Source organism: Corvus hawaiiensis, chromosome 2, assembly GCF_020740725.1.
Source record: "Corvus hawaiiensis isolate bCorHaw1 chromosome 2, bCorHaw1.pri.cur, whole genome shotgun sequence".
In the NCBI taxonomy this organism is placed as follows: Eukaryota; Metazoa; Chordata; class Aves; order Passeriformes; family Corvidae; genus Corvus; species Corvus hawaiiensis.
Window position 1 is genome coordinate 21,459,228 of NC_063214.1, and position 25,312 is coordinate 21,484,539.

The 25,312-nt window shown below is 44.1% G+C and overlaps 2 protein-coding genes across 2 annotated transcripts in view; both read left to right on the forward strand.

The window, feature by feature from the left end:
- Positions 1-18,606, forward strand: SH2D1B (SH2 domain containing 1B). The gene is made up of 5 exons (XM_048295230.1): positions 1-312; positions 3,572-3,635; positions 5,921-6,089; positions 14,487-16,574; positions 18,525-18,606. The coding sequence occupies exons 1-4, from the start codon at positions 173-175 to the stop codon at positions 14,525-14,527; spliced, it is 414 nt and encodes a 137-aa protein (XP_048151187.1). The 5' UTR covers positions 1-172; the 3' UTR covers positions 14,528-16,574; positions 18,525-18,606.
- The window catches only part of CIP2A (cellular inhibitor of PP2A), a 24,860-nt gene continuing 16,861 nt past the window's right edge, over positions 17,314-25,312 (forward strand). The window contains exons 1-8 of the mRNA XM_048295229.1: positions 17,314-17,521; positions 18,525-18,672; positions 19,933-20,045; positions 21,513-21,607; positions 22,244-22,340; positions 23,320-23,442; positions 23,591-23,733; positions 24,444-24,519. Coding sequence (XP_048151186.1) covers positions 17,420-17,521; positions 18,525-18,672; positions 19,933-20,045; positions 21,513-21,607; positions 22,244-22,340; positions 23,320-23,442; positions 23,591-23,733; positions 24,444-24,519 — 897 coding nt within the window. The 5' untranslated portion in view covers positions 17,314-17,419. The remainder of the gene's footprint in view (positions 17,522-18,524; positions 18,673-19,932; positions 20,046-21,512; positions 21,608-22,243; positions 22,341-23,319; positions 23,443-23,590; positions 23,734-24,443; positions 24,520-25,312) is intronic.

Below are 25,312 nucleotides of genomic sequence, written 5' to 3' on the forward strand. Positions count from 1 at the left end.
TCACAGGGGACAGTTCAGTAAACAACACAGATGAACGACTGCATGTCCTTGGCACCTCCAACTTCAGGTGTCTGCAGGAAGCTGCTTTTGGAATAAGTCTTCTTTTCATGCCAGGCTTCTGATTTGCTCTAGAATTGCTTTGAAAGGCAAGAGACCTTGTTTTCTTTTATCCATGGAGTTCTCATTCCCATTTTTTCATGGAAAGATAACAAGGAGAACCTGTGAAGAGCTGCTGAGCAAGAAGAAAAAGAATGGCAGCTATTTAATACGGGAGAGTGAGAGTGTGGAAGGAGCCTTGTGTCTCTGTGTTTTGTAAGTACCCTAATACTGATTTTTTATGAGTTTTCAGTTGGATCCAAAGACAATAATCATCTTTTCTAACATTCATAGTTCTTCCCTGATATTAACAGCCTCCAAGGGAGTGTGTCTATGTATTCAAGTAGTGTTGGTTGCTTTAGGTTTCCTTTATAGTGAGAGGGTGGCATTTGCAAAAAACCATTTTGTGTAACATATGATAAATGAACTATAATCTGTTGATGCTGGTCTCTCTCTCCAGACAATAAGGGGAGCCCAGAGAAAATAGCTCAGCCTGCCAAAACATGTTAAGAACCCTACTCAAAGTAACTGCCTCTGTAATGATGAGTAAACAGCATTTTAGCACTGTTGAGACACTGAAAAGTCTCATGGCGTGTTACAAAACACTTCCTTCTTTATAGAATTTCTGTCTGATGAAAGCTCAGCCTCGTGTTTCAAAGGAATTTTACCTGATATAAGAACATAGGCTGAGACTGAAAATTAAAAAGTTCTGTTTGAATTCATATGACAAATCCACAGACAGGATGGGCATAGAAAACTGCTATTTCTAGTCCTTAGCTTTAATTACTACCATTAAAATTTTATTATTTTCTTTTTCTGTAGGGAATAGCACTTTTATTTCCCTTTTTACACTTTTCATATATAATTGATCTGTTCATAATGCATTCAAGGTTTAAAAATTAGAATCCAGGTCTTTGTTTGAACCTATGAGGTTTGACATTTGTTGAGGATACGTTTGAGTATGACATGAAAACTTTTTAACACATCTAATTAATTTAAAAATATGAGAAGATGCTTTTATCAATCACTAAAAATCCATTTCTTATGAAACAAATCAATGGAGAAGGGAGAAAAAGAGAGAGAGAAATGGAGTACTACTGGGTTGGTGGGTAAAAGAAAGGAGGTCTGCAAAATGACAATACAAGAAGAGAAATAGCAAGTGGGGGGGAAACAGCCCTCGGCAAGGGAGCTACAGGAACCTGCTTTCAGTATGATGTGGAATGAGGCAATGCAGGGGGTGAGGGGAGGGCAGGGAGATGGGAGGGAATGCGCATGCAAACCCTGTCAAAAGGGACAAATGGGGAACCTGACACAGAGGAAGAACGGCAATGTTAGTTAGAACCTGGGTTAAGCTTTGTGCTACACCAGCATGGTTGCTTTCCCTTCCATCGTCTCTTTTTTGTTTTAAGGGCAAAGCAGATTTGCCTTCTGATACCTTGCAGACATGCTTTGGCCTGTCACATATGTCTGCCACAATATTCTGCTCAGGCATATGAAAAATCATGTGACTTCCAGTTTGCCTCTGTGGGTTTGTAGCGTTAAACGCTGATAAAACCTGAAGTGTTTAGTGGATTTGACTGTAACTCCGACATGAACAAATGCCATAGTTAAACTGCAAGGGTGGCAGCAGTGGTGCACAGATGGTGGCTTGCACAGGTCAGAGCAATGCTTGTGTTCAGACAGCACATGGGATGGTGTTGTAGTGGCTGAGAATTGCCTCAAAGACGGAATGGTTCACTAGGCAGAGGAAAACTGCCCTAAAACTGGGGGCAATCAACACTGGAACTCTTTGTGATGTTTCAAGGCAACTTTTGAATTAGCATTGCATCTTAACACCTTGTTTAGCACCTAAGATGGTTGATGTGCAAACTGACAAACCCTTCTCAAATTAACTGATGCGTGGGCAGAGATACTGATCCACTTGCTACAGCAAACAAACAACCTTTTTCATCCTTTTTTTATTGGGATTTGCGGGGGAGTGCACTCCCATGGAGAACCTGGGGCTCAGAATGGTGGGTCCAGTTCAAATGCATCTCTCCTCTAATCAGGCGTGGTGCACGGCTCTGCTGATACACCTTCCTCCACAGAACACTGTCTCTTTCATCCAAAATTATCCCAGATCTCTCACAGTGCCACACTTCAGACCTACTGTTCTTGCTACTGTTCTCCTTATTGTTCAACAGGCCGTTCTCCCTCTCACCTCACTTTTCTTCCAAGCACCTTGTTTGTACCCTATTACTAGCTCTTGATAAGCATTTAATAGTTAATGTGGAAACAGAAGTTTCCATTTTAATGGTAGTTTCATGTTCATTAAATAAAAATTATAGTAGCTGAATAATATCCAGACAATAATGTTTTAAAATCTAGTTGATCAGTAAAGAGCAAGTATCAAAAATGATCAGTTCCTGGTATTTCTTTTTATCACTTTTCTGTCTCTGTGCAAAGAATGAGCACTCACACTGATAAAAAGTACTCTTCAGCAAGGAATGTGTAGATTTCCACAGGTATCTCAAGAAGGCAAAAACAAAAATATGCATCCCTGTGATACCACTCTTTGAATTAAAATAAATCTGTTATAACTGGAAGCCTTACACTGATCTCAAGTCACAGTAACTTTTTTTGCAGAACAAAGTAGTTCATTTTCAGAGTAACCCTTCATTTCTGTGCAAGGCCCCTGAGCCAGGTTTTTGCCCCAAGATTCTCCCTCTCATGACAGTTCACTTCACATAGCCACATAGGTACAGCTGAAGTCCTCCTGAGGAACAGGCACACCAGTTAAAAAAACTTGCTTTCAGATGCTGCTCCCCTGTCTCCCCAACCTCCTCACTTATTTGTGATGTACATTTTCATGCAGGTCTGCTACCTTTTTTGATCATGGTCGCCTTCTCCACCTCCCAAATTGCTGCTACTGTGGTACCTGATAAACCTTTTATTTCTGTTGACAAAATATATCCAAATACATCAGTAGCCTCAGTGTTCAAACACTTTCATATTATCAAAAATAACAATAACTAAAACCCTGGGAAATGCAAAGGAGGAATATTATTCTTAGAAGTAGGAGCCATGTAGTCATTTTCTGGATGCTGGTGACTGGAGGCTATTTTCTGCCAACACCTCTCCAAGAATTCAACTGCCTTCTTGTGATAGAAATGCAGAATGAAGTTCAGGGAGGTATCACGCATGAGGAAGATAAGAGAGAGATGACAGGAGGTGATGTCTGTGGAATCAAATTATGCTCATAAAAGGCCTGTGTTAGGTTTAGTTCATATGTTCTTTGAAACCCATGGTTAGAGTAATCTTGTATTTCAAGATATTAAACCTTCACTCATTTTGTAATCTCTAGGCTCTCTTCTGTTTTGCTTTTCTGTCTTTGCCTCATTCAATTTTACTGCACAACTTCTCATGTCTTTAATAGTGTTTGCACATATGTCCACTTTGTTAATGTGATGTATTATATATACAACATTTTTCACAGCTTTGAGGACCTCATCTACACTTACCGAATCTTCAGGGAACACCAAGGATATTTTAGAATACAGGTGAGTAATTCTCATTACATCTCTAAAGACTGCATTAACGATCATAGATTTTTTAAAAATCATAGAATAAGAGTTCTTAGATTCATCTATGATCAATGATCATTTTAATCTATGGTCATTTTAGTCAATGATAATTTGACAGATCATAGATTTTTTTTTTTAATCCATAAACACAATACCATAGAAAATATTTCCAAGTTTGCTCTCTACTCAATTTTTATTATCTATGAGCTCAAAATTAGCTCTTGTGTTTGTAGAATTTCCTTATAATCTAAGTGGCTCTGTTATTTATTAACCAGCTGCTTTCTGATTTGACCATTTCTTTTTTATAGCACTGATGAAAAAACTATTACTTTTGTTACTTTCTCCTGTTCCTAATTAGCTTTTTCTACTTGAAAGTGCTGCCATTGCATGCAGCATCTCATAGGGATCTGGGATATTGCAATGATATTTTTGATTTAAAGAATGTATAATTCTGTATGATTGTGAGGCACCTGAACTGATGATGCCAAATAATGCTGCTAATTCAAGAAAAACAAGTGCAGGAGAGACTAACGCATCAATCAAATCCCCAGGCAATGTGAAAGGACACCTATAAACTCACTCCCCTGCTTGTAGTAGGACAGCCAAGAGGACTGCAATATTAAGCACCATTAAGTGGAATGAGGAAATCACTCCATAAAGGACACTCCAAGCTCTCATATGCTGATAATTTATTGCTTACTAGCGGTTTTTCCTGAGTACGAAAGACACAATTTCCCATGAAGAAGAATGGTTTGTTGATAAAAAAAATTCTGGTTTGGACCTTAGTCACTCTGCTGGGGTTATGCTGTCATTCCTGTCAGCAGGTAATAATAACTCAGACACTTTGAGGTTTTTCAAACCCATTTTTCCTTACAAAGTTTTGCCAAAAATGTGAAAGAAGAGTTCAGTTATTAAAGAAATTAATTCAGATTATTTTGGTTTGCTAAAATAATTGATTGAAATAATACATTGATGGTGGAGGAGAGGTGGTTTGGGTTTTTTTAAAGGCCAAGAGAAAGCCATGAGCTTTCTAGAATGCAGTAGGCTGGCCCCAACCAGCTAAGCACCCCCACAGATGCTCACTCCCTCTCTCCTTAGCAGGACAGGGTGGGGGAAGACAACAAAAAGAACAAAAGTGAGGGAACTCCTTGACCAGATAAAATACAGTTTAATAGGTAAACAGGTAAAGCAAAGTTGTGCACACAAGCAAAGCAAAGGAGTTTAGCAACTCCTTCCCATTGGGAGGCAGATGTTTAGCCACGTCCTGGAAAGCGAAGCCTCAGCACACACATAACCACAAACGTCCTCACTTTCCCTGAGCTTTTATTGCTGAGTACAGTGTCCGATGGGGTGCGATGGGATAGCCAGCATCCTGCACAACCCCAGCCTGCTCCCCAGGGGAACCAAGTCCAAGAAAAAGACAACCTCGAGGCTACATGAGCACTGTTCAGCGACAGCCTTATCAGCACTGTTTTAGTCACAAATTCAAAGCACAGCACTATGTAGGCTGCTATGAAGAACGTTAACTCATCCCAGCCAGACCCAGTACACAGAGGCATTGGCACCCAGTCCATGCAGGGCTGAATGGAAGATGAAGGATGCAGAAAACTAACGAAAATAAATACATGTTTCTTTGCTAGCTAGCAGATGAAGTGAAACCAAAGCCCTGTTCTCTTTTAATGACTACTGGTAGGCTGCTCACTGTCTGTCACTGCCCTGAAGTTTACAGCACTGTAAAGTCCATGCACAGATCCCTGCAGGGCTGAGCTGCAGAAGTTCAGTCCTGTTGTATGAACCCACACTTAAAAAGCAGTTTTTTGCACATGTCCTTTGCTTGCCAATGCTGATATTTTGTAAAATTTTTGGGTTCTGTTTGTCACCTACTTATTTAAAGACAACATTTTAAGTAAGAACTAAATATGTTATCCCTAAACTTATGCTCTCAGACCAGAGCGCAGTGTGTAATGCTGTTGCTCTTCAACACTCTGCTGTAGTGGGTTGCTGCAGCACGCATCTACACCAATAATTTAAATTGATGCTCTTTTTGAAAAAAAAATATGGTGATGGAGGTTACTTTTAGTGCCATAGCCATGCCTCCAAACAGGTGTCCCTTATGTTTTAAGGGCAGTGCAATATTCTGTCACCAAATCTGTTTACAAAACAGCTCCTTGGTAAATAATAAAGAACCTGTCATTCTTTTCATTTAGGGGACGCCATGTGAAGGGCACTTGCAAAAACATTTTGTTATCCTTTCCTTACAGACTTCTGAAGGTGTTCCAGAGAGGACGTTCAAAACGTTAAAGGACTTAATATACGCTTTCGAAAAGCCAAATCAAGGACTGATAACAAATCTCCGCTACCCAGTGAAGAAACCAAAGGCTTTGAGAAGAAGCCAGAGGATCAAGTCAGGAATGGACAACATTTATGATGGTAAGAAATTTAGCTCCGCCTTTGTGGGTTTTTTCAAGATGACGGCATTGACAGGTTTGTGGTGAATACTTGCTAAATGTCCTCTTGCATGGACGTAAGTTTTACATCCTCCCATCTCTCTTACGTCCACTGAAATGGTTATTCTTAACTCACAGGTTACTTACCCTCACCCATTACAAATTAACAAATTAAGATCGCTAGAGATAGACAGTGATGAAAAAAGCTGCCTACAGCTCTCTCGGTCATGGGTGTTGACACCTTGAGGCTGGAGAAGACTGAGAACAGTTTTTACCCAATTTTTTACCCAATTTTACCCAATTTTACCCAATGTGCGTCTGCCAAGGTACCAGGCCCTTGCACTTCTCTGGAGATTGAGGGTGTCCTTTACATTCATTGCCCAGGTTCTAAGATATTTTTATATCAAAACTTTATTCAGTTAATCCTAAAATGGGCAAGTAAGCAAGCCAGCTTGTGAATTGTGTTGGGGAAGATGAAACAGGAAAGCCTTGGAAATATGATTGCCTGACAAAAGATTTTGGGAATATGAAAACTACAGGCAACATCGAAATGAAAGCCACTTTTGAAATACCAGGTCTTAGTTACTGAACAACTAGAAAACAATGGTATGGCCGACTGAAGTAATCCCCTCTTGATGGAACAATACCCTCTGCTTGCAAACAGGTCCAAGGGTCAGAGCAGACCCTACTAGCTCAGCAGAAGGGGTCCAAAGAGTAGTTTTTAGAAGTTAAGATGTAACACTCTATGGTAATATAAGAACTCTTATAGGCTGTATGTAAATGCTATAGGATTTGTATCTTGTATTAGATTGGTTAGTGACAATTAGAATATTCAGTACAGAAGATGATTTATTGTATTGTAACCAGGACTTCAGACTTTCCTCACTTCCACTTCTATTCTTGCTCTTACTCTTGCTCTTACACTCTCTCTCTCTCACCCGTTTACTCTCTTGCTCTCTTGGGCCTGCTCAGAGCTGAGTCTACCAGCTCTGAGCAGTGCCCCAATACCCAAGCCTTTTACAATAAACCGGCTGTGTCCCAAGACCTGCCTATAGAGATCTCTCGTCTCCATCCGTCACCGTCTACGTCCGGCCGTCCCGACTGGACCCCAGAACCCCCATAACCTACAGTCTGGCGCCCACCGTGATTGACGAGCCCACACCCAGCACCTGCAGCCTGGCACACAACGTGATTGAACGCCCGGTTCAGCTTTCTCCATCTGTAGGACTTTTCTCCATGGACGGTAACTAAAAGACCAGTTATAGCCACCTAGAACGTGTCGTGAGCACGGCATACCGATGCTGCGCATCGTAATAGCTGGAGCTCTGTAATTCTGCTGAGGCAGCCTTCGAGCACGGGGTTTACCTGGAGCTCTTGGAGGCAATTGCCTGGCAGCCCTCGAGCACGGGCCGCCACTGCTGCGCAGCGGCCCCCTGGAGCTCTTTGAGGAGGTCTGCCGTATCACCCCTCGAGCACGGACACGCTGCTAAGCAGTACTGACCGGAGCTCTGCGGAGGGAAATCTGCCGCACGCCCCGAGCACAGGCGAGTAGTGCTGAGCACCGCCCGCACTGGAGCTCAGTGCGGACCCACCCGTGAGGTCCTGAGCACGGAAAGCCGTTGCCAAGCGACGCCTGAAACCGGAGCTCTGGGAAAGGACCGAAAAGCGGCGTCCTGAGTGCTGAGTGGAGTGCCTGGCCAGCCCCGCACGACAGACATCTGAGTAAGGACGCTGCTCCTGCGACATCACCTAAGTGAGTATCATACTGGTCTAAAAAATGGGACAAACCCACTCTGCCCATGACAGAGATCTCTATAAGCAACTTAAGCATTTACTTATAAGCTCTGGTCCTAGTCAGTTGCCTAAACACGAGCTAAAAAATCTTTTAGAATGGACCCGACTTAATTTCCCAAATGCTGACCGTTCAGCCGTCTTTACAAGAGACTTTTGGGACACAGTTGGAGTTAAGCTCTTTAATAATATCTCCTACCGGGATATGGCAGCTGCACAGCTGCTCCCAGCTTGCAGAGCGCTGGTAGAGCTGTTTGCTGCGGTGGCGCCGCCCGCAGCAGTCACCCCGCCGAGCCTGGTTCCAGCTGCGAGTCCGCCCCTTGCCGTCGCGAGCCCGCAGCGGAGCACGGCCCCCGCCCCTCCGCCGGACCCCGTGGCTCCGATACCCGCGGTCCGCCTGACGCGCGCCGCCCCGCCCCCCGCGCTCGCGGCCCCCGCGCCCGTTACCCCCGGCCCCAGCCACCCCACCGGACCCTACGGCCCCTCCCGCCATCCCGTTCCTCCCCGCTGCCCCATCCCCCGCAGCCCCCGCTGCCCCATCCCCCGCGGCCCCCGCTGCCCCATCCCCCGCGGCCCCCGCCTTCCGTTCCAGCGTCTCCGCGGCCCCGCCCCTTGCCCCTGCCCCTCCGTGCCCCCCCCCCGGTTCCGTCACCGCGGCTCCACCCCCCCCTGCTGCCGTCATTGCTACCCCACCCCCCGCTGCTGACATCATGATGGCCCCGCCCCCCGGCGGTACCCCCGGCGGGGCCAGCGCCTACCCCCCTGCTACCTACGGGTGTTACCCCTCCCCCAGCCGCGCCGGTTATGGCCATGGCTGCCATTATAGCCGGCCCCCCCCAAAGCCAAGCGGCGACCCTTCTTCCAGCCCCCCAGGTCCCCCCCCCCCACACGGCGCCGATGATAGCCATTGTTCCATCCCCGTCCGCCGCTGCTGCGTCTTCACAGTCCCCTGCCGCTCCCGAAACACTAGTGCCTACAGCGCCGGCCACGGCTGTCCTGCTGTCTCCGGCACCCCCTCTGCACGTTACCACAGGAACCCTACCCCCCCACCTTGCCGTTCAAGCGCGCACAGCACGCCCCGAGCGGTCCCCCGGCCCCGTGGCGGCACAGCAGCCGCCTGTGTCTACTTCCGCTCCTCCTGCCGTTTCTGTGCGGTTCCCCAATCCCGGCACACCATCGCTTGCGCTGGGAGCGCCCCAGCTCCGCGAGCCACTTGATGCCGGTGCCGCGCTGCCTGCACGGATGTCTGCAGTCTCCCCCGTACCTGCCCCTGCTCCAGCTACGTCTCCCGGCACTGCAGCCCCGTCTCCCGCGGCACCACCACCCACCCCAGCCCAGCCTACAAGCTTCCAGCAGCAGCACGCCGCCATCCAGCCACCAGCCCTCTTGCCTCCCGCGACCGCAGCCCCAGCCCCTGGTTCTGCAGTCCTGCCATCTCTCGCTCCGCCCGAACCGCCCGCCACACGGACTGCTGCCCTTACAGCCTACCGCGCGGACCTGATGACGCAACACGCGCATGCGCCATTGCTGCAACTCCCGGACCAGTGGTATCAGTCCGCTCAGACTTCTCCAACCTCAGCACCGCTCCCGGGACCAGCCGCGCATCCTCCCGCGACTCCGCCGCGCAGCTCCACCCCGCCTCCTCGCCCGCCGCCACCGAGATCGGCTGCACCACTCCCGAACTCTGCCGTTCCATCGCTGCCCCTGCCGGGTCCCATCCCCGCGCCGCAGCCGCCCCCGCCGGGGTCCCCCGACACCGTACAGCCGTATCCCTCCGCGCAGCGCAGCCTTGCCTCAGAAGCTGCGAGCAGGGGGGGAACCGAGAGCAATAATGCAGCTCCAGTGGCAGGGGAAACGGAGAGCCCCTCTGCCGGAGCTGATGCTTTAAATCTAACACAAGTAAACTCTGAAAAGCAGCCAGATTTGTTTGCAATAAGCCCCAGAGTCCCGCCGGCAAGCGGCGGGGATCTTGCAACCCAGAAAGAGAAAACGAGTTCTGAAAGTTTGTCAGCGCTACCTTCTGAATCAAAAAATCCTCCAAAGTGCTCAGATTATTCTAAATTAACAGATTGCCATGAAATAAGACCCCAAATCTATAAAGATGAAAGTCTTAGTCTATTAACTAAGCCTGTGATAGCTAGCCAACAGCCTGACAGTCCTAAAATGTGGGCTCCCATCTCCACTCTCCAAATTAAAGAACTAAAAAGTGCTGTAAGATACAGTGGCATTTGCTCACCGTATCTTAAACAACTGCCAAAAAGTACCCTAAAAGGAACACATCAAACTTTAAAACGCATTTTAAATCAACAGAAAAGGGGAAAAGCCCAGGCTACACCTCAAAGAAGGTTGAATAAAGCCTTGTATGTTTTTAATTTCTTGAACAGCTCTGCAGAAGAGCCTGAACCCCCCATCTTCAGACATTTCTTAAACAACAAAAAAGCAAAACTGAAAGAGCACCCTCCAGTTTTAATTAAGAATTTAGCATCAGGAAAAATAGAAAGACCTTATGATCTTATAATGTGGGGAAAGGGATTTGCATGTCTCTCCACAGGTGAAGGAACCAAGTGGATTCCAGCAAAGAACGTGAAGCTGTACCACGCATCAAAGCCCACTGTCGGTTCCACTTCAGGCAGTGACCCCGCGAGTAGAAGCCGAGAAGCCAGCACTGAAATGTGAACTCGGCAGAACCACTGAGAGAAGATTGTCTGCCAGAAACAGCTTGAGAAAAGAATGGAGTTTTAGCATTATTTGTGTAGATGCATGTTGCTTTTAACCTTTTGTTTTTGTTTTTATAATGAAGCTTTACCTGTAAATCAACCAAAGACAAAACCTAAGGGACCTAGCTAACCAAATTACAACAGATAACTCGTCTTGGCTAGACAGTTTGTTTGATGGTTGGAGCTTTGCACCCTGGCTAAGGGAACTCTGTAAAATAGGCTTGATTATTCTAGTAGTAATAATTACAGTTTTAGTAGCAGTACCTTGTATACTTCAGTGTGTGCAAAAAATAACGAGTAAGACTATGTCTAATATCTTAATTGTCCGTCGAAAAGGGGGAGATGTTGGGGAAGATGAAACAGGAAAGCCTTGGAAATATGATTGCCTGACAAAAGATTTTGGGAATATGAAAACTACAGGCAACATCGAAATGAAAGCCACTTTTGAAATACCAGGTCTTAGTTACTGAACAACTAGAAAACAATGGTATGGCCGACTGAAGTAATCCCCTCTTGATGGAACAATACCCTCTGCTTGCAAACAGGTCCAAGGGTCAGAGCAGACCCTACTAGCTCAGCAGAAGGGGTCCAAAGAGTAGTTTTTAGAAGTTAAGATGTAACACTCTATGGTAATATAAGAACTCTTATAGGCTGTATGTAAATGCTATAGGATTTGTATCTTGTATTAGATTGGTTAGTGACAATTAGAATATTCAGTACAGAAGATGATTTATTGTATTGTAACCAGGACTTCAGACTTTCCTCACTTCCACTTCTATTCTTGCTCTTACTCTTGCTCTTACACTCTCTCTCTCTCACCCGTTTACTCTCTTGCTCTCTTGGGCCTGCTCAGAGCTGAGTCTACCAGCTCTGAGCAGTGCCCCAATACCCAAGCCTTTTACAATAAACCGGCTGTGTCCCAAGACCTGCCTATAGAGATCTCTCGTCTCCATCCGTCACCGTCTACGTCCGGCCGTCCCGACTGGACCCCAGAACCCCCATAACCTACAGTCTGGCGCCCACCGTGACTGCCGAGCCCACACCCGTAACCTACAAATTGTATTCAAATATGACTTATTGATAACAGGCATATAGCCTTGTGCTCAGGATCACAGCTTTGGAACCAGAGTTCAGCCTTTCATTGCTCTTCTTCTGCTAATTTATGCTCATGAGTCCCAGGTGTAGGACAAGGGTGTGATGCTTCTACCTGACAGAATTATGCAAATGGATACAATAAAGACAGATGTTCTCATAAAGCTTTAGACTGTGTTGTTTAGCCCCATGTCATCCTTACATCCTTGTTTTGAGAAGGATGACTGCAGATCCTGTTGGTAACTTGCTGGCATCCCTCACACGCCTCTGGATGTCATTCTTCATGTTCCTGCTGTACAACACTCAGCTGCTGCATCCATCAGGTCATGGGCTGCCAAATAACCCTGAAAGTGTTCCATGACCTCTGGCAGAGTGTGCCAAGAGCCACAGCGTGAGCAAGGGAAATCCTTTCATTAAGTACAGGTATCATAAAGGAAATAAAACCTTGGAGTCTCCACCCTGCCCTGTGATTTGCATCTCATGTCCAACGGCAGCTCAGCACAGTGGTGTTATGATCCGGTTATTAAAGTTCTTAGAAATGCCTCTGCCCAAATTAAGGTGTAAATGAGACCTTATGCCAGGGACAACAGTATGGGTTTCATCTGATAGTAAATATGAGACGGAGAGAGAGAAAATGGAGAGTAAAAAGAAGAGAAAGAAATCTGAGAAAGAGGTGGAGGGGACAGAAAATATCACCCATCCACGCATCCCAATGATGCTCCAATAATCCTCTCCAGCTGGTCTTCTTGGTGGTGAAGGTCCCCCCGAAAAGCATAGAATCCGATGGGTTAGTATAGCTCAGGCTAGGTAGGAAAACCCAGGGACCTCCCTGGGCAGGGGAGTGTTTGCCACTGGCTTTTACAACAGCCTCTGGCTTTGTTGAATCACGTGCAGTCCTTCGGTGCAAGGCCTCAGGAATGACTCTGGGGGGCACTTCGGGGGGCCTTTGATGGATTAAGGCACCCCCTTAGTTGCCTCTCACGTGAATGTCCCATGGATGTAGCCTTCCTGGGGTGGGGGGTCCATAGCCAGTTTTGTAAGGGAGGATGGGTTCACTGCCCTTGAGCAGAGGTTATGACACACCAAAACTTCCTCCTCCCACCTGGCTGGGGGGGAAATCTGTGCAAACCTGCTCCCAGCAAATGGGTCTGTGGGCTATGGCCTCCCCCACCCCGAAACGAGCCAGAGATGATTCTTAGCAGGACTGCTGGGTTTGGCTCACATTCTTTTCCTTGTCTACTTGTTTGTTTCAGGTGATTGAAGAACGGGTTTTCCCTTTATCTAATCTTAATAGTTTGACTTACAGTCCAAAGTTCCAGTCAGGCATCTTCAGGGAGGCTTCCTTAGTTGTAGCTTCTTTATACAGTTGTTGTTACAATGAACAAAACTTTATATCAGTGTTTGAGGCATGAACTATTTCTCTCTCTGACAGGCAGCCCCTCTGTGCTGCAGTCGCTGGGGTTTCACACACAAGAGCAGTGCAACCGCTCTGGCCGAGCTCCCTCAGCACTGTGTGCACTAAGTTGCAGTTTTGGGGCCAGGGCCTCAGCAACCTTGCTGAGGGGAAGCCGCAGAAATACATTTCCCATGTCTTCAACAATACCTTGTCACCTGTATCACAAGGCAAATATGCCACATTTGCTCTAAAAATGTTTTTCTGGTATCTTATCATTGCTGTTACAGGGAGATGGAAAATACTGCAGTAGCATGGATATGTTTTTAGGAAGAATCAGGTGTAATAAGTATTTTATTTTTGGTCCTGCAATAGGAATTTTTCTAGAAGATACACAACATCCTCATCTGGACTCACAGGGAAGAAGACAAACCCTTTCATTTCAATGTCAAAATACGTGTGGTCTTCCATAAAAATGGAGGCTTTTTAGAAATAATCAAAATACTTTGGAATTGTTTTCCATTAAATTTTGATTTAAATTTCACTTATACAGCATTCCAAACTTCCCTCTCAGACCGCATTATTACATGCCCACAGAGGGGGCTTATGTTAATATCATGATGGCTCTCTCTGGCACCGCCCAAAGCACAGCAGTGCTCCCTAAAGCAAGCACCCTATTTCCCTGTCCCATCCCTCATGTGCCACCAGCAGCTGGCTTTGCTGCACATATGGGACTGAGTGCTCCAGCACGACCAGTGGAACACCTCAAGGGACTGGGGTCACAATCCTGGGGGTTGGAGATACTTGAGCTTTGTTTTCTAGCCTAGGAACAGCTTTTCTAAGGCCAGCTGCTTGAAGAGCAGCTCCATAGTGGAGCTTTGACTCCACAGCATTGAATTTACTGCCTTTTCCTTGGCTTCTCAAAAACTGTAACCAATCTGACAAAGTGTAAGAGAGAAGGGGGTTTTTCAGGCTCTCCTCCTTTAGTTGGGATGAGAACTTTTCTCTTGGGTATTTATTTACAGAAGAAGGGATGTGTTATGCGAGTCACAGGTATCTTGGCTATTGATCTGATCTACCAAGAATGGATGATTTCCGACATTTGACTGTTTCTCAGGAAGGAGGGGGTCTTGTGGATATAACTGTTTACAAAAGTGCTTGCTGGCTCAGAAAAGGCAATGCAGGCTTTGCCTCCAGGTGTGTTCCTGGAGAATCCAGCTGATAGGACAGGGGGCCTAAACATTGGCCCTGCAATAGCAGAGAGAACATTGAAAAACCAAATTGAATTACTGATACTGCCCTGCCACAGGCCGTGCTGCTTCCCATGGCCTTTCAGAAGAGCCCCTTGCAATGACATCTTTTTTTGTTTGTACTGATTACTTTACAGAAGCTGATGACAGCGATGGTTACGTCACTGTCTTACCCTGAAGGATCTGCACCTGACAGTTTGGGAAGCGGCCATTCCAAGATGTGCCTCAGTGCAGTGCCTCAGCCAGGGAGAGCTTCCAGCTGGGTGTCCTCTGCTCTGGATCTGGAATTAGCCTCCTCCTTTTGCAGACTGTCAGAGTAGCTGTATTTTCTACCAGTAGATCCAGTACAAGCTATTGTGCATTTTTGCTCAGCAATGAAAGAATTACTTTTTGTTATAGACACATAACATACACATGTACGTATGGGGAAAGGTATCTTGTGTCCATGTATGTGTCTTTGGTGGTTTTTAGCCAGCAAATTGTCCAAGATGTTGACTCCTAGAGAGAACATTCTGTTAGAAAGCAGCAATATAAATACATCAAATGAATGGGCATAAAGCAGTGATTAATGGCAGAATTGATACGTGTTGATAAAAATATATGACAAATTATTGGCATCATAAGATGCTTTAAAACCTCCAAACTCTGTTATTTTGCACATGATTCAAGTTACCTCATTGCTGGAGGAGTGGATAGTATTTCAGCAATGTCAAGGAATACTAGTAGTCTGTAGTTTGAATAATGCAAATTGAAACAAAAAAGCTGCGTTAAATCCATGCCATAAAAAAGTAATCAACCAGAGGAAAATGGTTTGAAATACTTTTAATGCTGAGAAATGGTTCTGGCACCTTACAAGAGGAGTGCAAGTTCTACATGCATGTCAGCATGAACACATTCTGTTTTTAATAGGCTCTGTACATATGGGAATGCTTACTCCATTTCATCTGCTACAGCCTTTAGTTCTTTATTATGTGTATGTCTTTTGTAATGTAAGAATTTGCTTTAATATTACCCCTAGTTTTAAATATTTAATTAATACTTTAGTTCTGAAGGTAGCCTGCAATCTTCACACAGCCAGAACTGGAATATATGTCCTGAGTCTTCCGGACACTACTACAGACTCCCTCACCATTTGAGACTGAAGAAGAGATTTGTATTGGTTGTGTGTTTAAGACCCTTCACGAATTATTTATGTATTTTAATGGGTAATACTAGTTAGATTTTTTTCTATTATGTTTCTCTCACACCATTATTTGTCAAAGGAATTTTAGACCTTTCAGTGCTTTGGAGTTCATTATGAATTTAAGAGTGCTGTAGAGTTTTTGGCTCCAGGTTCAACTAATATTTGTAGCATGAAGGAGACCCAAAAAATGAGGCTATTAATTAACCCGAGCAATGACAAGAAATACTAAAATGTGTATCCAAAACTTCATTAATTGAAAAGAAAGGAGTTGTCCATGAAAAATGGTATTATGAGACATAAACATCCCAGCCCTTGCTCTGTAGAAGCACAGAACTGATGTGTCAGTAAATTCTTTATCTGCAGAATCGAGCAGCCTGTCTGATAGCAGATTATCACAGGTACCAGACTGAGGAACTGCTCTGCTGAGACACCCCACCTACAGCAGCACGGTCCTTAACAGAGCACAACACTGTAGTTTTTCTGAAATGACAGTCTCAGCAGTCTTCCAGGTGCTCACTCAGTCACACTGATGTTCAGCCTTGGGAAAAGGCCGAGTGACAAGGAATCCCTGCCTGTGCCTCACGGTGCCTACCGAGTGACTGTGATGGCTGAGCAGGGGACAAGGGCTGGGCTGTGGTGCCTTTCAGCTGGCACTTGACAGCGTGTTTTGGACTCGGATTTACAACAGTCATGGTGGCTGCAGCTCCTGGTGTGGCATCCAGGACTGAGGGTGACTCCAAGCCCACGCCCCAGTCACTTCTCCAGCGTTCCCTTGCGGCAGTCATGTGAAGGAGGAGACACGAGAAGGATCAAGGACTTACAAGAGGAAAAAGAGACACAATGACATTTACATTACATTCCTATTACTCGCCTGTGCTTTACAGCAATATTTGTCCTATTAACAGTATAGGAAAATGAGGCAAATGTAGACGTTCCTACACATATTTGCAGGCCTAATATGGCAGAAAACAACCCGTGCACGAGTTGAGAAGACATTTTCAAAAGCTTCACGCAGCAGCATCTACTTGCCGACATCCGAAAGGTGGGGGTGAGTGCGTGCGCGTCCATGTCGGGGGGTTGAGCAGTGAGGGGGCGGAACCTCTTGTACCTCTTGGACACTTAAAGGTTCGAGCACATGGTGTAAGGAAAAACATGGTCCAAGAAGGGCATGATCCCGGTGTCTCGGGGCGCTCCAACTGAAGGGGCACGAGGAAAGGATTCCTGTTGCAGCTCAGGCAGCGGGAGCGGGCGCTGTGCCCGCAGCGGCCTGCAGGGGTCGCTGTGTGGACGGATGAGCGGCCGGGTCGCGGGTTCGATCCCCCCCATCGCCAGACGCCGCCAAGGCTTCCCTTTCCTGCCGGAGAGGTCAGGGAACCACAGGCAGGTGGGGAGGCTGGCTGCTGGCCGGCGTTAAGTCCTCCCCAGAAGGAGCGAAAAGGATAATGGGGACTAGAAAGGCATCAAGAAGGCGAGGCAGGGCTGTGGGCGCCAGGTGGGAACTGACAGCAGCTCCAACCCGGAGGTGGCCCTCTAGAAGCTGGGCGGCTAGAAGACTCAGCTGACCCAACCAAATACAGCTCCGCTTAGGAAAAGCATCTCTCTGGATCGCCCTGACGGCACATGAGCGCTAAAGCCGGTGTCACCGATCCAAGCGTCTGCATTCCCCGGGTGCCTCGCTCCTCCCGCGGCTCTCGCCGCCGCCCCCACGCCGAGGCCGCTGCCCGCCTCTGTCTCCCTTAAGCAAGATGGCGGCAGCAGCGTCTCCCGTGGTGCCGCGCGGCGCCGGCGGCCGCTCGCGCTCAGTGGTTGCTGCGTCAAGATGGCGGCGGCGGCGGCGGGAAATGCGAACGAGGGCTGGGTGTGGAGCGCCTGAGGGGCTGGGCCGCCATGGATGCCCCGGGCTGCATGAAGGCCCTGCTCCTCGCGGCCACGGAGTACCGCGCCGCCAAGACAGCGCAGAACGCCGCGCTCCTGCAGCGCAGCCTGGAGGTGAGAGCGGCGCTCGTCCCGGTGCTGCGGTGGGAGAGGGGCGTGAGGGTGGCTGTGGTGTTCTTTATTATAATGTTTTATGGTGTGTTTGTGTGTTTACAAAGGCGCGTTGTAAGCCTATATGCACCCAGGGCAAGCAAATAGTATGTGTTACAAGGGGCTTTTTTTTTTATATATCCCAAAGTTCTGGCACGCATGAATTTCTTTTCACGCTTAAAAAATAGAGTTTGAATGACGAACTGGTGTTGTATCTGGAGTTTTCCAGTTCCGTGCGACACGTTTTCAAACGCGTTTTCTGCTAAGGAGGTGGGCCAGTGCATTTGCTTGATCTCCAGCTACAGCACTGTGTACAACTTTTGTGGTGGCCTTTGACCGAATTAATCTGCAAGTTAACTTTCTCAAATACAGATTTCTTTTAATTGCTAGAACGTTTATATGACAGTTGGTATCTAGCTTTGCTTTCGTCTCTATATCCCTTGTAAAGAGACACAGAGGGAATACACAAACCAAACATTATGTGTCTCCATTATGCAAACTATAAATCGTGTCTGCCTGTATTGATGTGAAGGTGTATAATTTTTGGCCTCTTCTTATATAGGGTTCCCCGACCTCAGGTTCCATTTTTGCATCCCAGTGACAGAGTGCTCCGAAAACAGCACTGACTGCTGCTGATCCTCCTGCTGCCTTTGGGTCCCTGTCTGCGCTTTTGTAAGGCAGGCTGAGTGCTACATGTTTGTGTTGAGCAATCTGTTGGGTTGTTCTTTCAGAATAAATAAACCTGGTACTTTCCAAGCATTAAGGAATGGAAAGCAGATTTTTTTGCGTTACTTTTTTTTTTTTTTTCCCCCCAGCAGGTGTGAATACGAATGTCCCATTAGAGTTACATTCTTGGTTTGTCAAGAAGGATAAAATCTATTTAATACAATCCTTGTGCTTTGACTTCTGTGTCAATTACATTGTTGCAGTTGAGTAAGCAAGGTTGTTTTTCTCCTCTCATCTCCAGGTTATCTCTGGACTGAAGCTTACCCGTTTTTTTGCTTCAAACCAGATTCTACCAAGTGAATGTCTCAGTTGCCTTGTAGAGCTCCTGGAGGACACTAATATCGACCCATCTCTGGCCTTGTCTGTGATTACTTTGCTATCACAGCTAGGTAAGGTTTGCATCTGAACTTTTTATTTTTTGTCCGGGCAAGGGAAGATAGGACAGGTGCTAATTCTGTGGCATAGCTGATGAATTTCTTGGAAGAAGCATAAGGTGTGAAAGATGAAGTATTTTTCATTTAGTGGAGTGCTTGTGCCACCTGTTAAGATGTTGAATTGCAGTGAAAAGGATATTTGAAGTCATCCCTGTGAAATGACGATGACACGCTTGTCAGAATTCATTTATCTACTGGGTAGGGTGAGGAATTAGTCTCTTGTCCTTAATATTTGGAGCTGGAAAAGACTACCTTTTTAATCAAGTGAGAAACCTGGCTGAGGGTGCAAAGATAGGGAGAAGTCACATCAACTACTGTCATCACCTCAGTTTACCTCTCCCACTGGAGTGTTTGCTGGCAGTGTGGGCTCTCCAATGGCCTGGGCCTGTGTGCATCAAGTTTCCCACTGCAAGAGAGGTTCTACTGCCTTTTGCTTGTGTCTCGAGAAGCCTTTTTTGGGTTTTTTTTCCTCTCTACTTCATGGAAGTGGGACTTTATTGTCCCAGAAGCTCAATGCTCAGAGCACAACCTACATATACAGGGAAAAGTTATTCCTTCACTGCTTAGTTTCTCATCATATATGAGTAGTTATTCAAGATTTGAGTCCTTTATGATGCGCCCTTGTTTATGCTCTCTGATTCATGGAGTTTAAGCCTCTCTGAGCTTCCTCTTATGTTTTTGGAACAGTTACTGTAAAATTTTATTTGTTGCTGGGGTTCAGTCTGGAAAATTTTAAGGATTAAGTCCTCTTCCAATTTATCTCTTTTTTTAACTGTTTTGCCACATCTCTTTGAGGATTGCCTAAGCAGAACTGGATTTTATTTATTTATTTAACTAATGCTAGGTAACCTTATCAGGTTATCAGTTTTAGTCTACTTATCCACCATAGCACAAAGCAAGAATCTGAGCTCATTGAGTTTAAGATCTAAGCCTTGAAGGGCAGGTTTCAAGATCTCAGAACTGAAACTTGGTAGGTAGGAGGTACACTATCCTTTCAGTGTCCAAGCATCTTGAGGAAGTGGATTAGTGTTACAATTAACTGTATGTCCAGAAGTGTGGTAGAGAGGTAAGTGTGTAGGAGCTGTCATTTATTTGTAGTTACCTTTAAAACATATGAAGAGCTGATCAGAGACTTTGGCTTCTGCTTCAGTTGGTAGCTAATACAACAGTTTCTTTTGCAATTAGATGCTCTTGCTAACAATTCTTAAATTCCAGCTTCAGACACTGAGACTAGAGAAGCTCTCCAGGGCACCTACAATCTGACCAGTGTGCTGGCAGGAGTGGTTCATCGAAGTTCTACTAATCTGAGTGATCCAGTCTTATTACAGGTAAAGGAACTTATGCTTAATAATATTTGGCTACTGTTGCATAATAAAAATTATACTGTATGCATGTAATAACCCTTCAAGAGCTCTATTGGAAATAGTGTGTTGAGGGAAATTTGATCTTAGCTGTGTACTTTATTTGCTGTATGAGGTGGGTATGACAGGAATTTAATAATTTATAGAGTTCTTTGTACTCTCTTTAATCTTATTGTACTTCTCACCTACTCTAATCAAAAAACTCCAAAAACTCCTACAAAGCAAAAATAACAACCAACTAAAAAAAAAAGCTATTTTTAAAAAGTTATTTCAGTAAGTCACTGCTTGGGAGCTCAGAAGATTGTTTTCCAGTTGAGGTATTTGGTTATTTCTTCTGACGCAAGCCTGTTTCATAACACAGGCCTGGAGATCATTTTGTCTAATCGGTACTTTGACAGGTAACTGTGAAGGAGTGAAGGGAAAGCTGTGGCTGCCTTTTTTCATGGGAGGTTTGCAGGGCATGTGTGGCCTCCTCTTTTCTGGTCATTGCCACCTGCCAGTGAATGCCAGGCACTGTACTGATCAAAGCTTACAGTGAATGTCTGACGTCTGTCAGTTTGACCTCACCAATTTTAACCTGTCCTTAAAGTTTTCTTCATTTTTTTCAAATATGCACAGGTTTTCTCCTAAGCTTTCAGCAAGTACTTCCTGGTTGCCTATTGTCACTTGTCTTTTCCTGAAAAGCAGAAAATTAATTTAGTAGTAGTCCTGTGCCCTTTGTTCTGTGGAAAGTAAATCAGGCATCCAGTAAAGATCCCTTTTCTTGTGGTTTGCATATTTCTCAAAGCACTAGGAGTACCACAAGATCTAGGGTTCCAAGTGACTGGCCAGTCAATGGGAGAGATTTTGTCATCACCAGATAGATCCAATGTTAAGATCTTGAAGCTCTTAGATATCTAAATGGTGAGGTTTTGTTTTAGCTGCTAACCTTTGCTGTGATTTTTGTCATGTTTGAGTGTATTGACTTCAGTTATGTCCCAGAAGAGTGCTGTATGAAGGACTTTACTACCCTTAGATCTGTTGGCAGTCTTTAGAGCAAACCTGTTTTTCTGTAAGCATCCTTTCTGCAAGAGGTTGCAAAATGCTTTTTGGATTTTGATGACGCTTCTAGACCTTTCAATAGGACAAAGCCTGTTTATCACTGACAGAATGGAGAACTTGCTGGTGAGGCAAAAGTGGAGAATTGGATGGGCTGAAAAGGTAACTCTTCTGTAAAATAAAATCTTAATCTTTTTGGGCTTTTAATAGGTGCATCAGTATGGAAGGACATTACAGTTTGCTTGCAGCAGTTTATGTAATTGTTATGTTAATGTTAGAGCCTGAAAAATAATTCAGTTCTGGTGTCTTGATATTTGTCCTTTCAGTTTCATCTTTTGTAACATTCGTCTCAAGATGCTGTAGGACAGGCATGTGAACAGTCTTCTGTTTCCTTAGGGTATTCATTTGCTGCAGAGACTAACCTACAACGTTCCTGTCTTTTGTGCTGGTGCCAACATCGACGGATTAATTTTGTTTCTAATGCATCGTGTGTAAGTGTGTGCTCAGTGTCTTTTCTTATGGGAAACAGGGAGCTAAGTTTCTAAACTTGCTGTAGGCCATTAGAGTGCTGTACTCACCTGGTCCCCAGAGTGAGCTGTGCTCTGAAGTTAACAGAAACTTTCCTTTGAAAACCATGTACTTGTTACAGATTGTCAAATGCAGTGATTGTGGGACTTTGGGTGATGGAATATTAACTGGCCTCTTAGCTCACCTCCACACCTCTGGGAGCAGGGAGCTAACAAAGAGAAAAGCCAGGAGGAAATTCATGCTTGTCACTAGGAGCAGACTTGTTAGTTTAATAAAAATTTGATTCTAGTGCCCTTGTAAGAAGTCTAATGAGTATTAGAAGTGTACGTAATAAACAACCTCTGACAGCGGTGAGCTCTGATCACTGGGGTTTTTTTCAGATGTACTCAGTTAAAAGCTGCCCACACTGCGTGGATTACAATCTGAATTTTGCTTTGCATGGTGAAATGGTGTCTCATTAAAAGACAAGCTCCTGCCAAGACACAAAACAAAATAAAAAGTCCCCCAACCACCTAGCTCTCCCAGCCCCCACCCTACAATTTCTTGTAATTAAATTCAAGATGCTTCAATGAAAACATCTTTTGGGCTTTTCTTTTAAGTCAGTCCACTGAAGATGAGTTAACAATACCGTGTTTAGGACTCCTGGCAAACCTCTGTCGTCACAACTTGTCTATTCAAAATCAGATAAAATCTTTGGTAAGAGTTTTGCTTTTATGTCATGATTCTCTGGCTTAAGGATAAGAGTTAATTGACTCTAGGGAATTATCTTAGTATTTCTTAAACACTTTCTTTCAGTGATGATAACCCTGACCTGCTTGTTCTGCCAAATGGGCAGTTGTTTCTCCCATGTTGGAGAAAATAACCATTAGAACAGGAAGTTGGATATTCTCTTGCTGTGTTGTTGCCCTGGCTTGCGTTATGCATTTGGTTTTTGCAACTGTTCTCTGCAGCCGAAAGGTGAATTTAAAATTTGAGCATTCTTCCTTAGAAAAACTAAATGTCATTAAAACAAAGACTGTAGTTGGATTTTTGGTAAGCAAGAAAGAGATTTGCCTTTCAGAAGATAAATCAATAAAATAGCACTGATCTTCATGTCAGGACCCTTGAATCCTCAAATACATATGTATATCTGAACTACTTGGTTCTTCCTGTGTCTTCATAAATCAGTGCAAACATTTTATTTTTTAATTCAGAAATAGAAATTCATCTACATAGCAGCATATGTTGTACTGTTACCTTGGAAGAGAGGCAAGGGGCAAAAAAAAAAAAAAAAGGAGAAACCATTGTCCAATCTGGTCACTGAGCAGAGAAGGGATGGGAGTCAATTTTCAGTGATTATTTTCTTTTACAGAATTTAGCAAAATGACTGTCTCATCTTTCTTTAAAATAATAGTGGAATTTCATCCTTGGTTGGTTCTCTGTTGTTTGGGGGGTTTTTTTCTCATCCTTGGGGCTTTTAATGAGTACATCGGTATGGTAGGATACAGGCTCAACAGAGAACATTAACATCAACGCCAGTATTGTGCAGTAGAACAGTAAAATAGCTTTCCTAGAGAACTGTTACCATACTAACGTGTTTTTGTATTATTCACCATTTGTATGGCTTATTTATGAATATGTAAAACCTGTAAATTTGGTGGGTTTGTAACACCTGTGTTTCTCCTTTTTGCTGTAGAGCAATGTGAAGAGTTTCTATCGTACCTTAATAAGTTTCTTGGCCCATAGCAGTTTGACTATGGTTGTGTTTGCACTTACGGTATTATCAAGCCTTACCTTAAATGAAGAAGTAGGAGAAAAAGTAAGTGAGTCTGAAGTTGTTTTATTCTTAAGTTGTAGATAAAACCAATTGTCACACTGGCCAAATAAAATTCTAATTCCAGCTAGTTTTAATAAGCAAGAGACCCAGCAAAGTATGTGCCTATGCGTAACTTTCTTCTTCCTTTCAGCTCTTTCACGCTCGAAATATCCATCAGACATTTCAGTTAATATTCAATATTGTTGTAAATGGAGATACTCTAACAAGAAAATATTCTGTTGATCTACTCATGGATCTTATGAAGAACCCCAAAATTGCAGATTTTCTTACCAGGTATGGCTTCATTCCCTAAAAGTATTTTTCCTAAGCTCTAGTTCAGTTTCTTTGCTGTATGCTATTTGAATTCTAAACCAAGCATTGGGAAAAAAAATTCCAATATGCTTTTTGAATGTTGCTAGTTGATTATAATTATAACTGCTATATCTGAACCTAAGGTGTTGCTGGGTTACTAGTTTGACACAGAAGTGTGAATCAAAACCTGTTTTTTTCATTGTCACTGAAGGAATTTTGAATACCCTGTTCCATAATTTTTTGTCTGGACTGTGTTGAGTCAGACAACATGATGAGTAGCTATCCTGCCTTTTACAGTGCTATATAAGGTTGAGGTGGAATAGTATGGTTGAAGCTGTAAGAAGTGATAATTTTACAGGGGGAGGAGTGTTAGAGTGGTTCTGTTGACAGCTTGACTAGTAGTGTTCTGCAAGTTCAGCTAGCAGAATTTAGTTGCTGATTTTCAATCAAGCAGTAAGAATAGCTGAAAAATCATAGCTTATTTTAAGGAATTTGCTTTCATTCTTAGAATATTTTTAATGTTTATGCTGTTTCAAGTAGAAATTAAATTATCAAAACTATCACTGTACTTGAAGTGTTTGGGGGTGAGAAGGAGAATAGCACACTTCCATTCATCGCTTGATGTGAATGTCTAAATGTGGTGAAATTTCAATTTTATTTTTAGTTTTTTTTCTTCTCTATTCATGCTGTAGATATAAGCACTTTACCTCTTGCCTTGGTCAAGTATTGGATCTTCTTCATGGAAGGGATCCTGATTCATCATCTAAGGTATTTATACTTTTTTAGATAAAAGAGGCTAAGAGGCTACAAATCCTAATCTAGTTCCTCTTCTGCTGTTATGAATAGATTCCTTGTATACAAGGTTGGTAATGAAATACACTGACTTCAGGACTCTTAAATGACCCAGAGAATCCCCCAAGTTTATATTTTCTAGTTCTTCAAAAGGCTGTCAGGTTAAATTTGTAATGTTGGGGGTTTTGCCAGATTGTGTGTCTGCTTTCAGGCAACAGATGTAAAGGTAAAAAGCTAACATAAACACCTTTTATGCTTTGGCTAATAAGAAATTCTGGGATGTACCAGGAATGCAGTGTATCCCACTTTGCTCTCTAAACCTTGAATGAATACTACTCAATCTTCAACTGGTGATCAGGGAACCCTGATGCTAATTTCAGAGGTTTAGGAGTAAATGCTCTCACCTTTGTTGGACAAATAGATGCCACTTCTGTTTAAGCAGTGAACTGTTACATTCAACTTTGTCTCACTACCACCTTATGTAAATGAAACATTGACTATCTGTCACTAAAGGCTAAAATATGAAATGTGAAAATGTTGGTCCTAAATATATCTGTGAAACAGATCTGGAGCTTTTTTTTATGAATATGTTACACATCCTAGTTAATAATAGATGTTACTATTTCTCTCTGTGTGATTTTTGTTGTTCTTTGGGTTTATGTAGAGAGGCATGTTGACAAAGAACTTTTCAGGGTGGTTTTCTCTTTGTGCATGCTCAGAGACACGTGCATCCATTCCTGTCTCAGAATGTTTTCTCTTCAATAGCTTT

What these genes read in the sequence shown, in the direction of transcription:
- SH2D1B (XM_048295230.1), top strand. Translation starts at nt 173, where the DNA reads ATGGAGTTCTCATTCCCATTTTTTCATGGAAAGATAACAAGGAGAACC. An exon ending in AAGGATATTTTAGAATACAG is followed by an intron (nt 3,636 to 5,920) that starts GTGAGTAATTCT and finishes CTTTCCTTACAG; the next exon opens with ACTTCTGAAGGTGTTCCAGA. An exon ending in AATGGACAACATTTATGATG is followed by an intron (nt 6,090 to 14,486) that starts GTAAGAAATTTA and finishes ATTACTTTACAG; the next exon opens with AAGCTGATGACAGCGATGGT.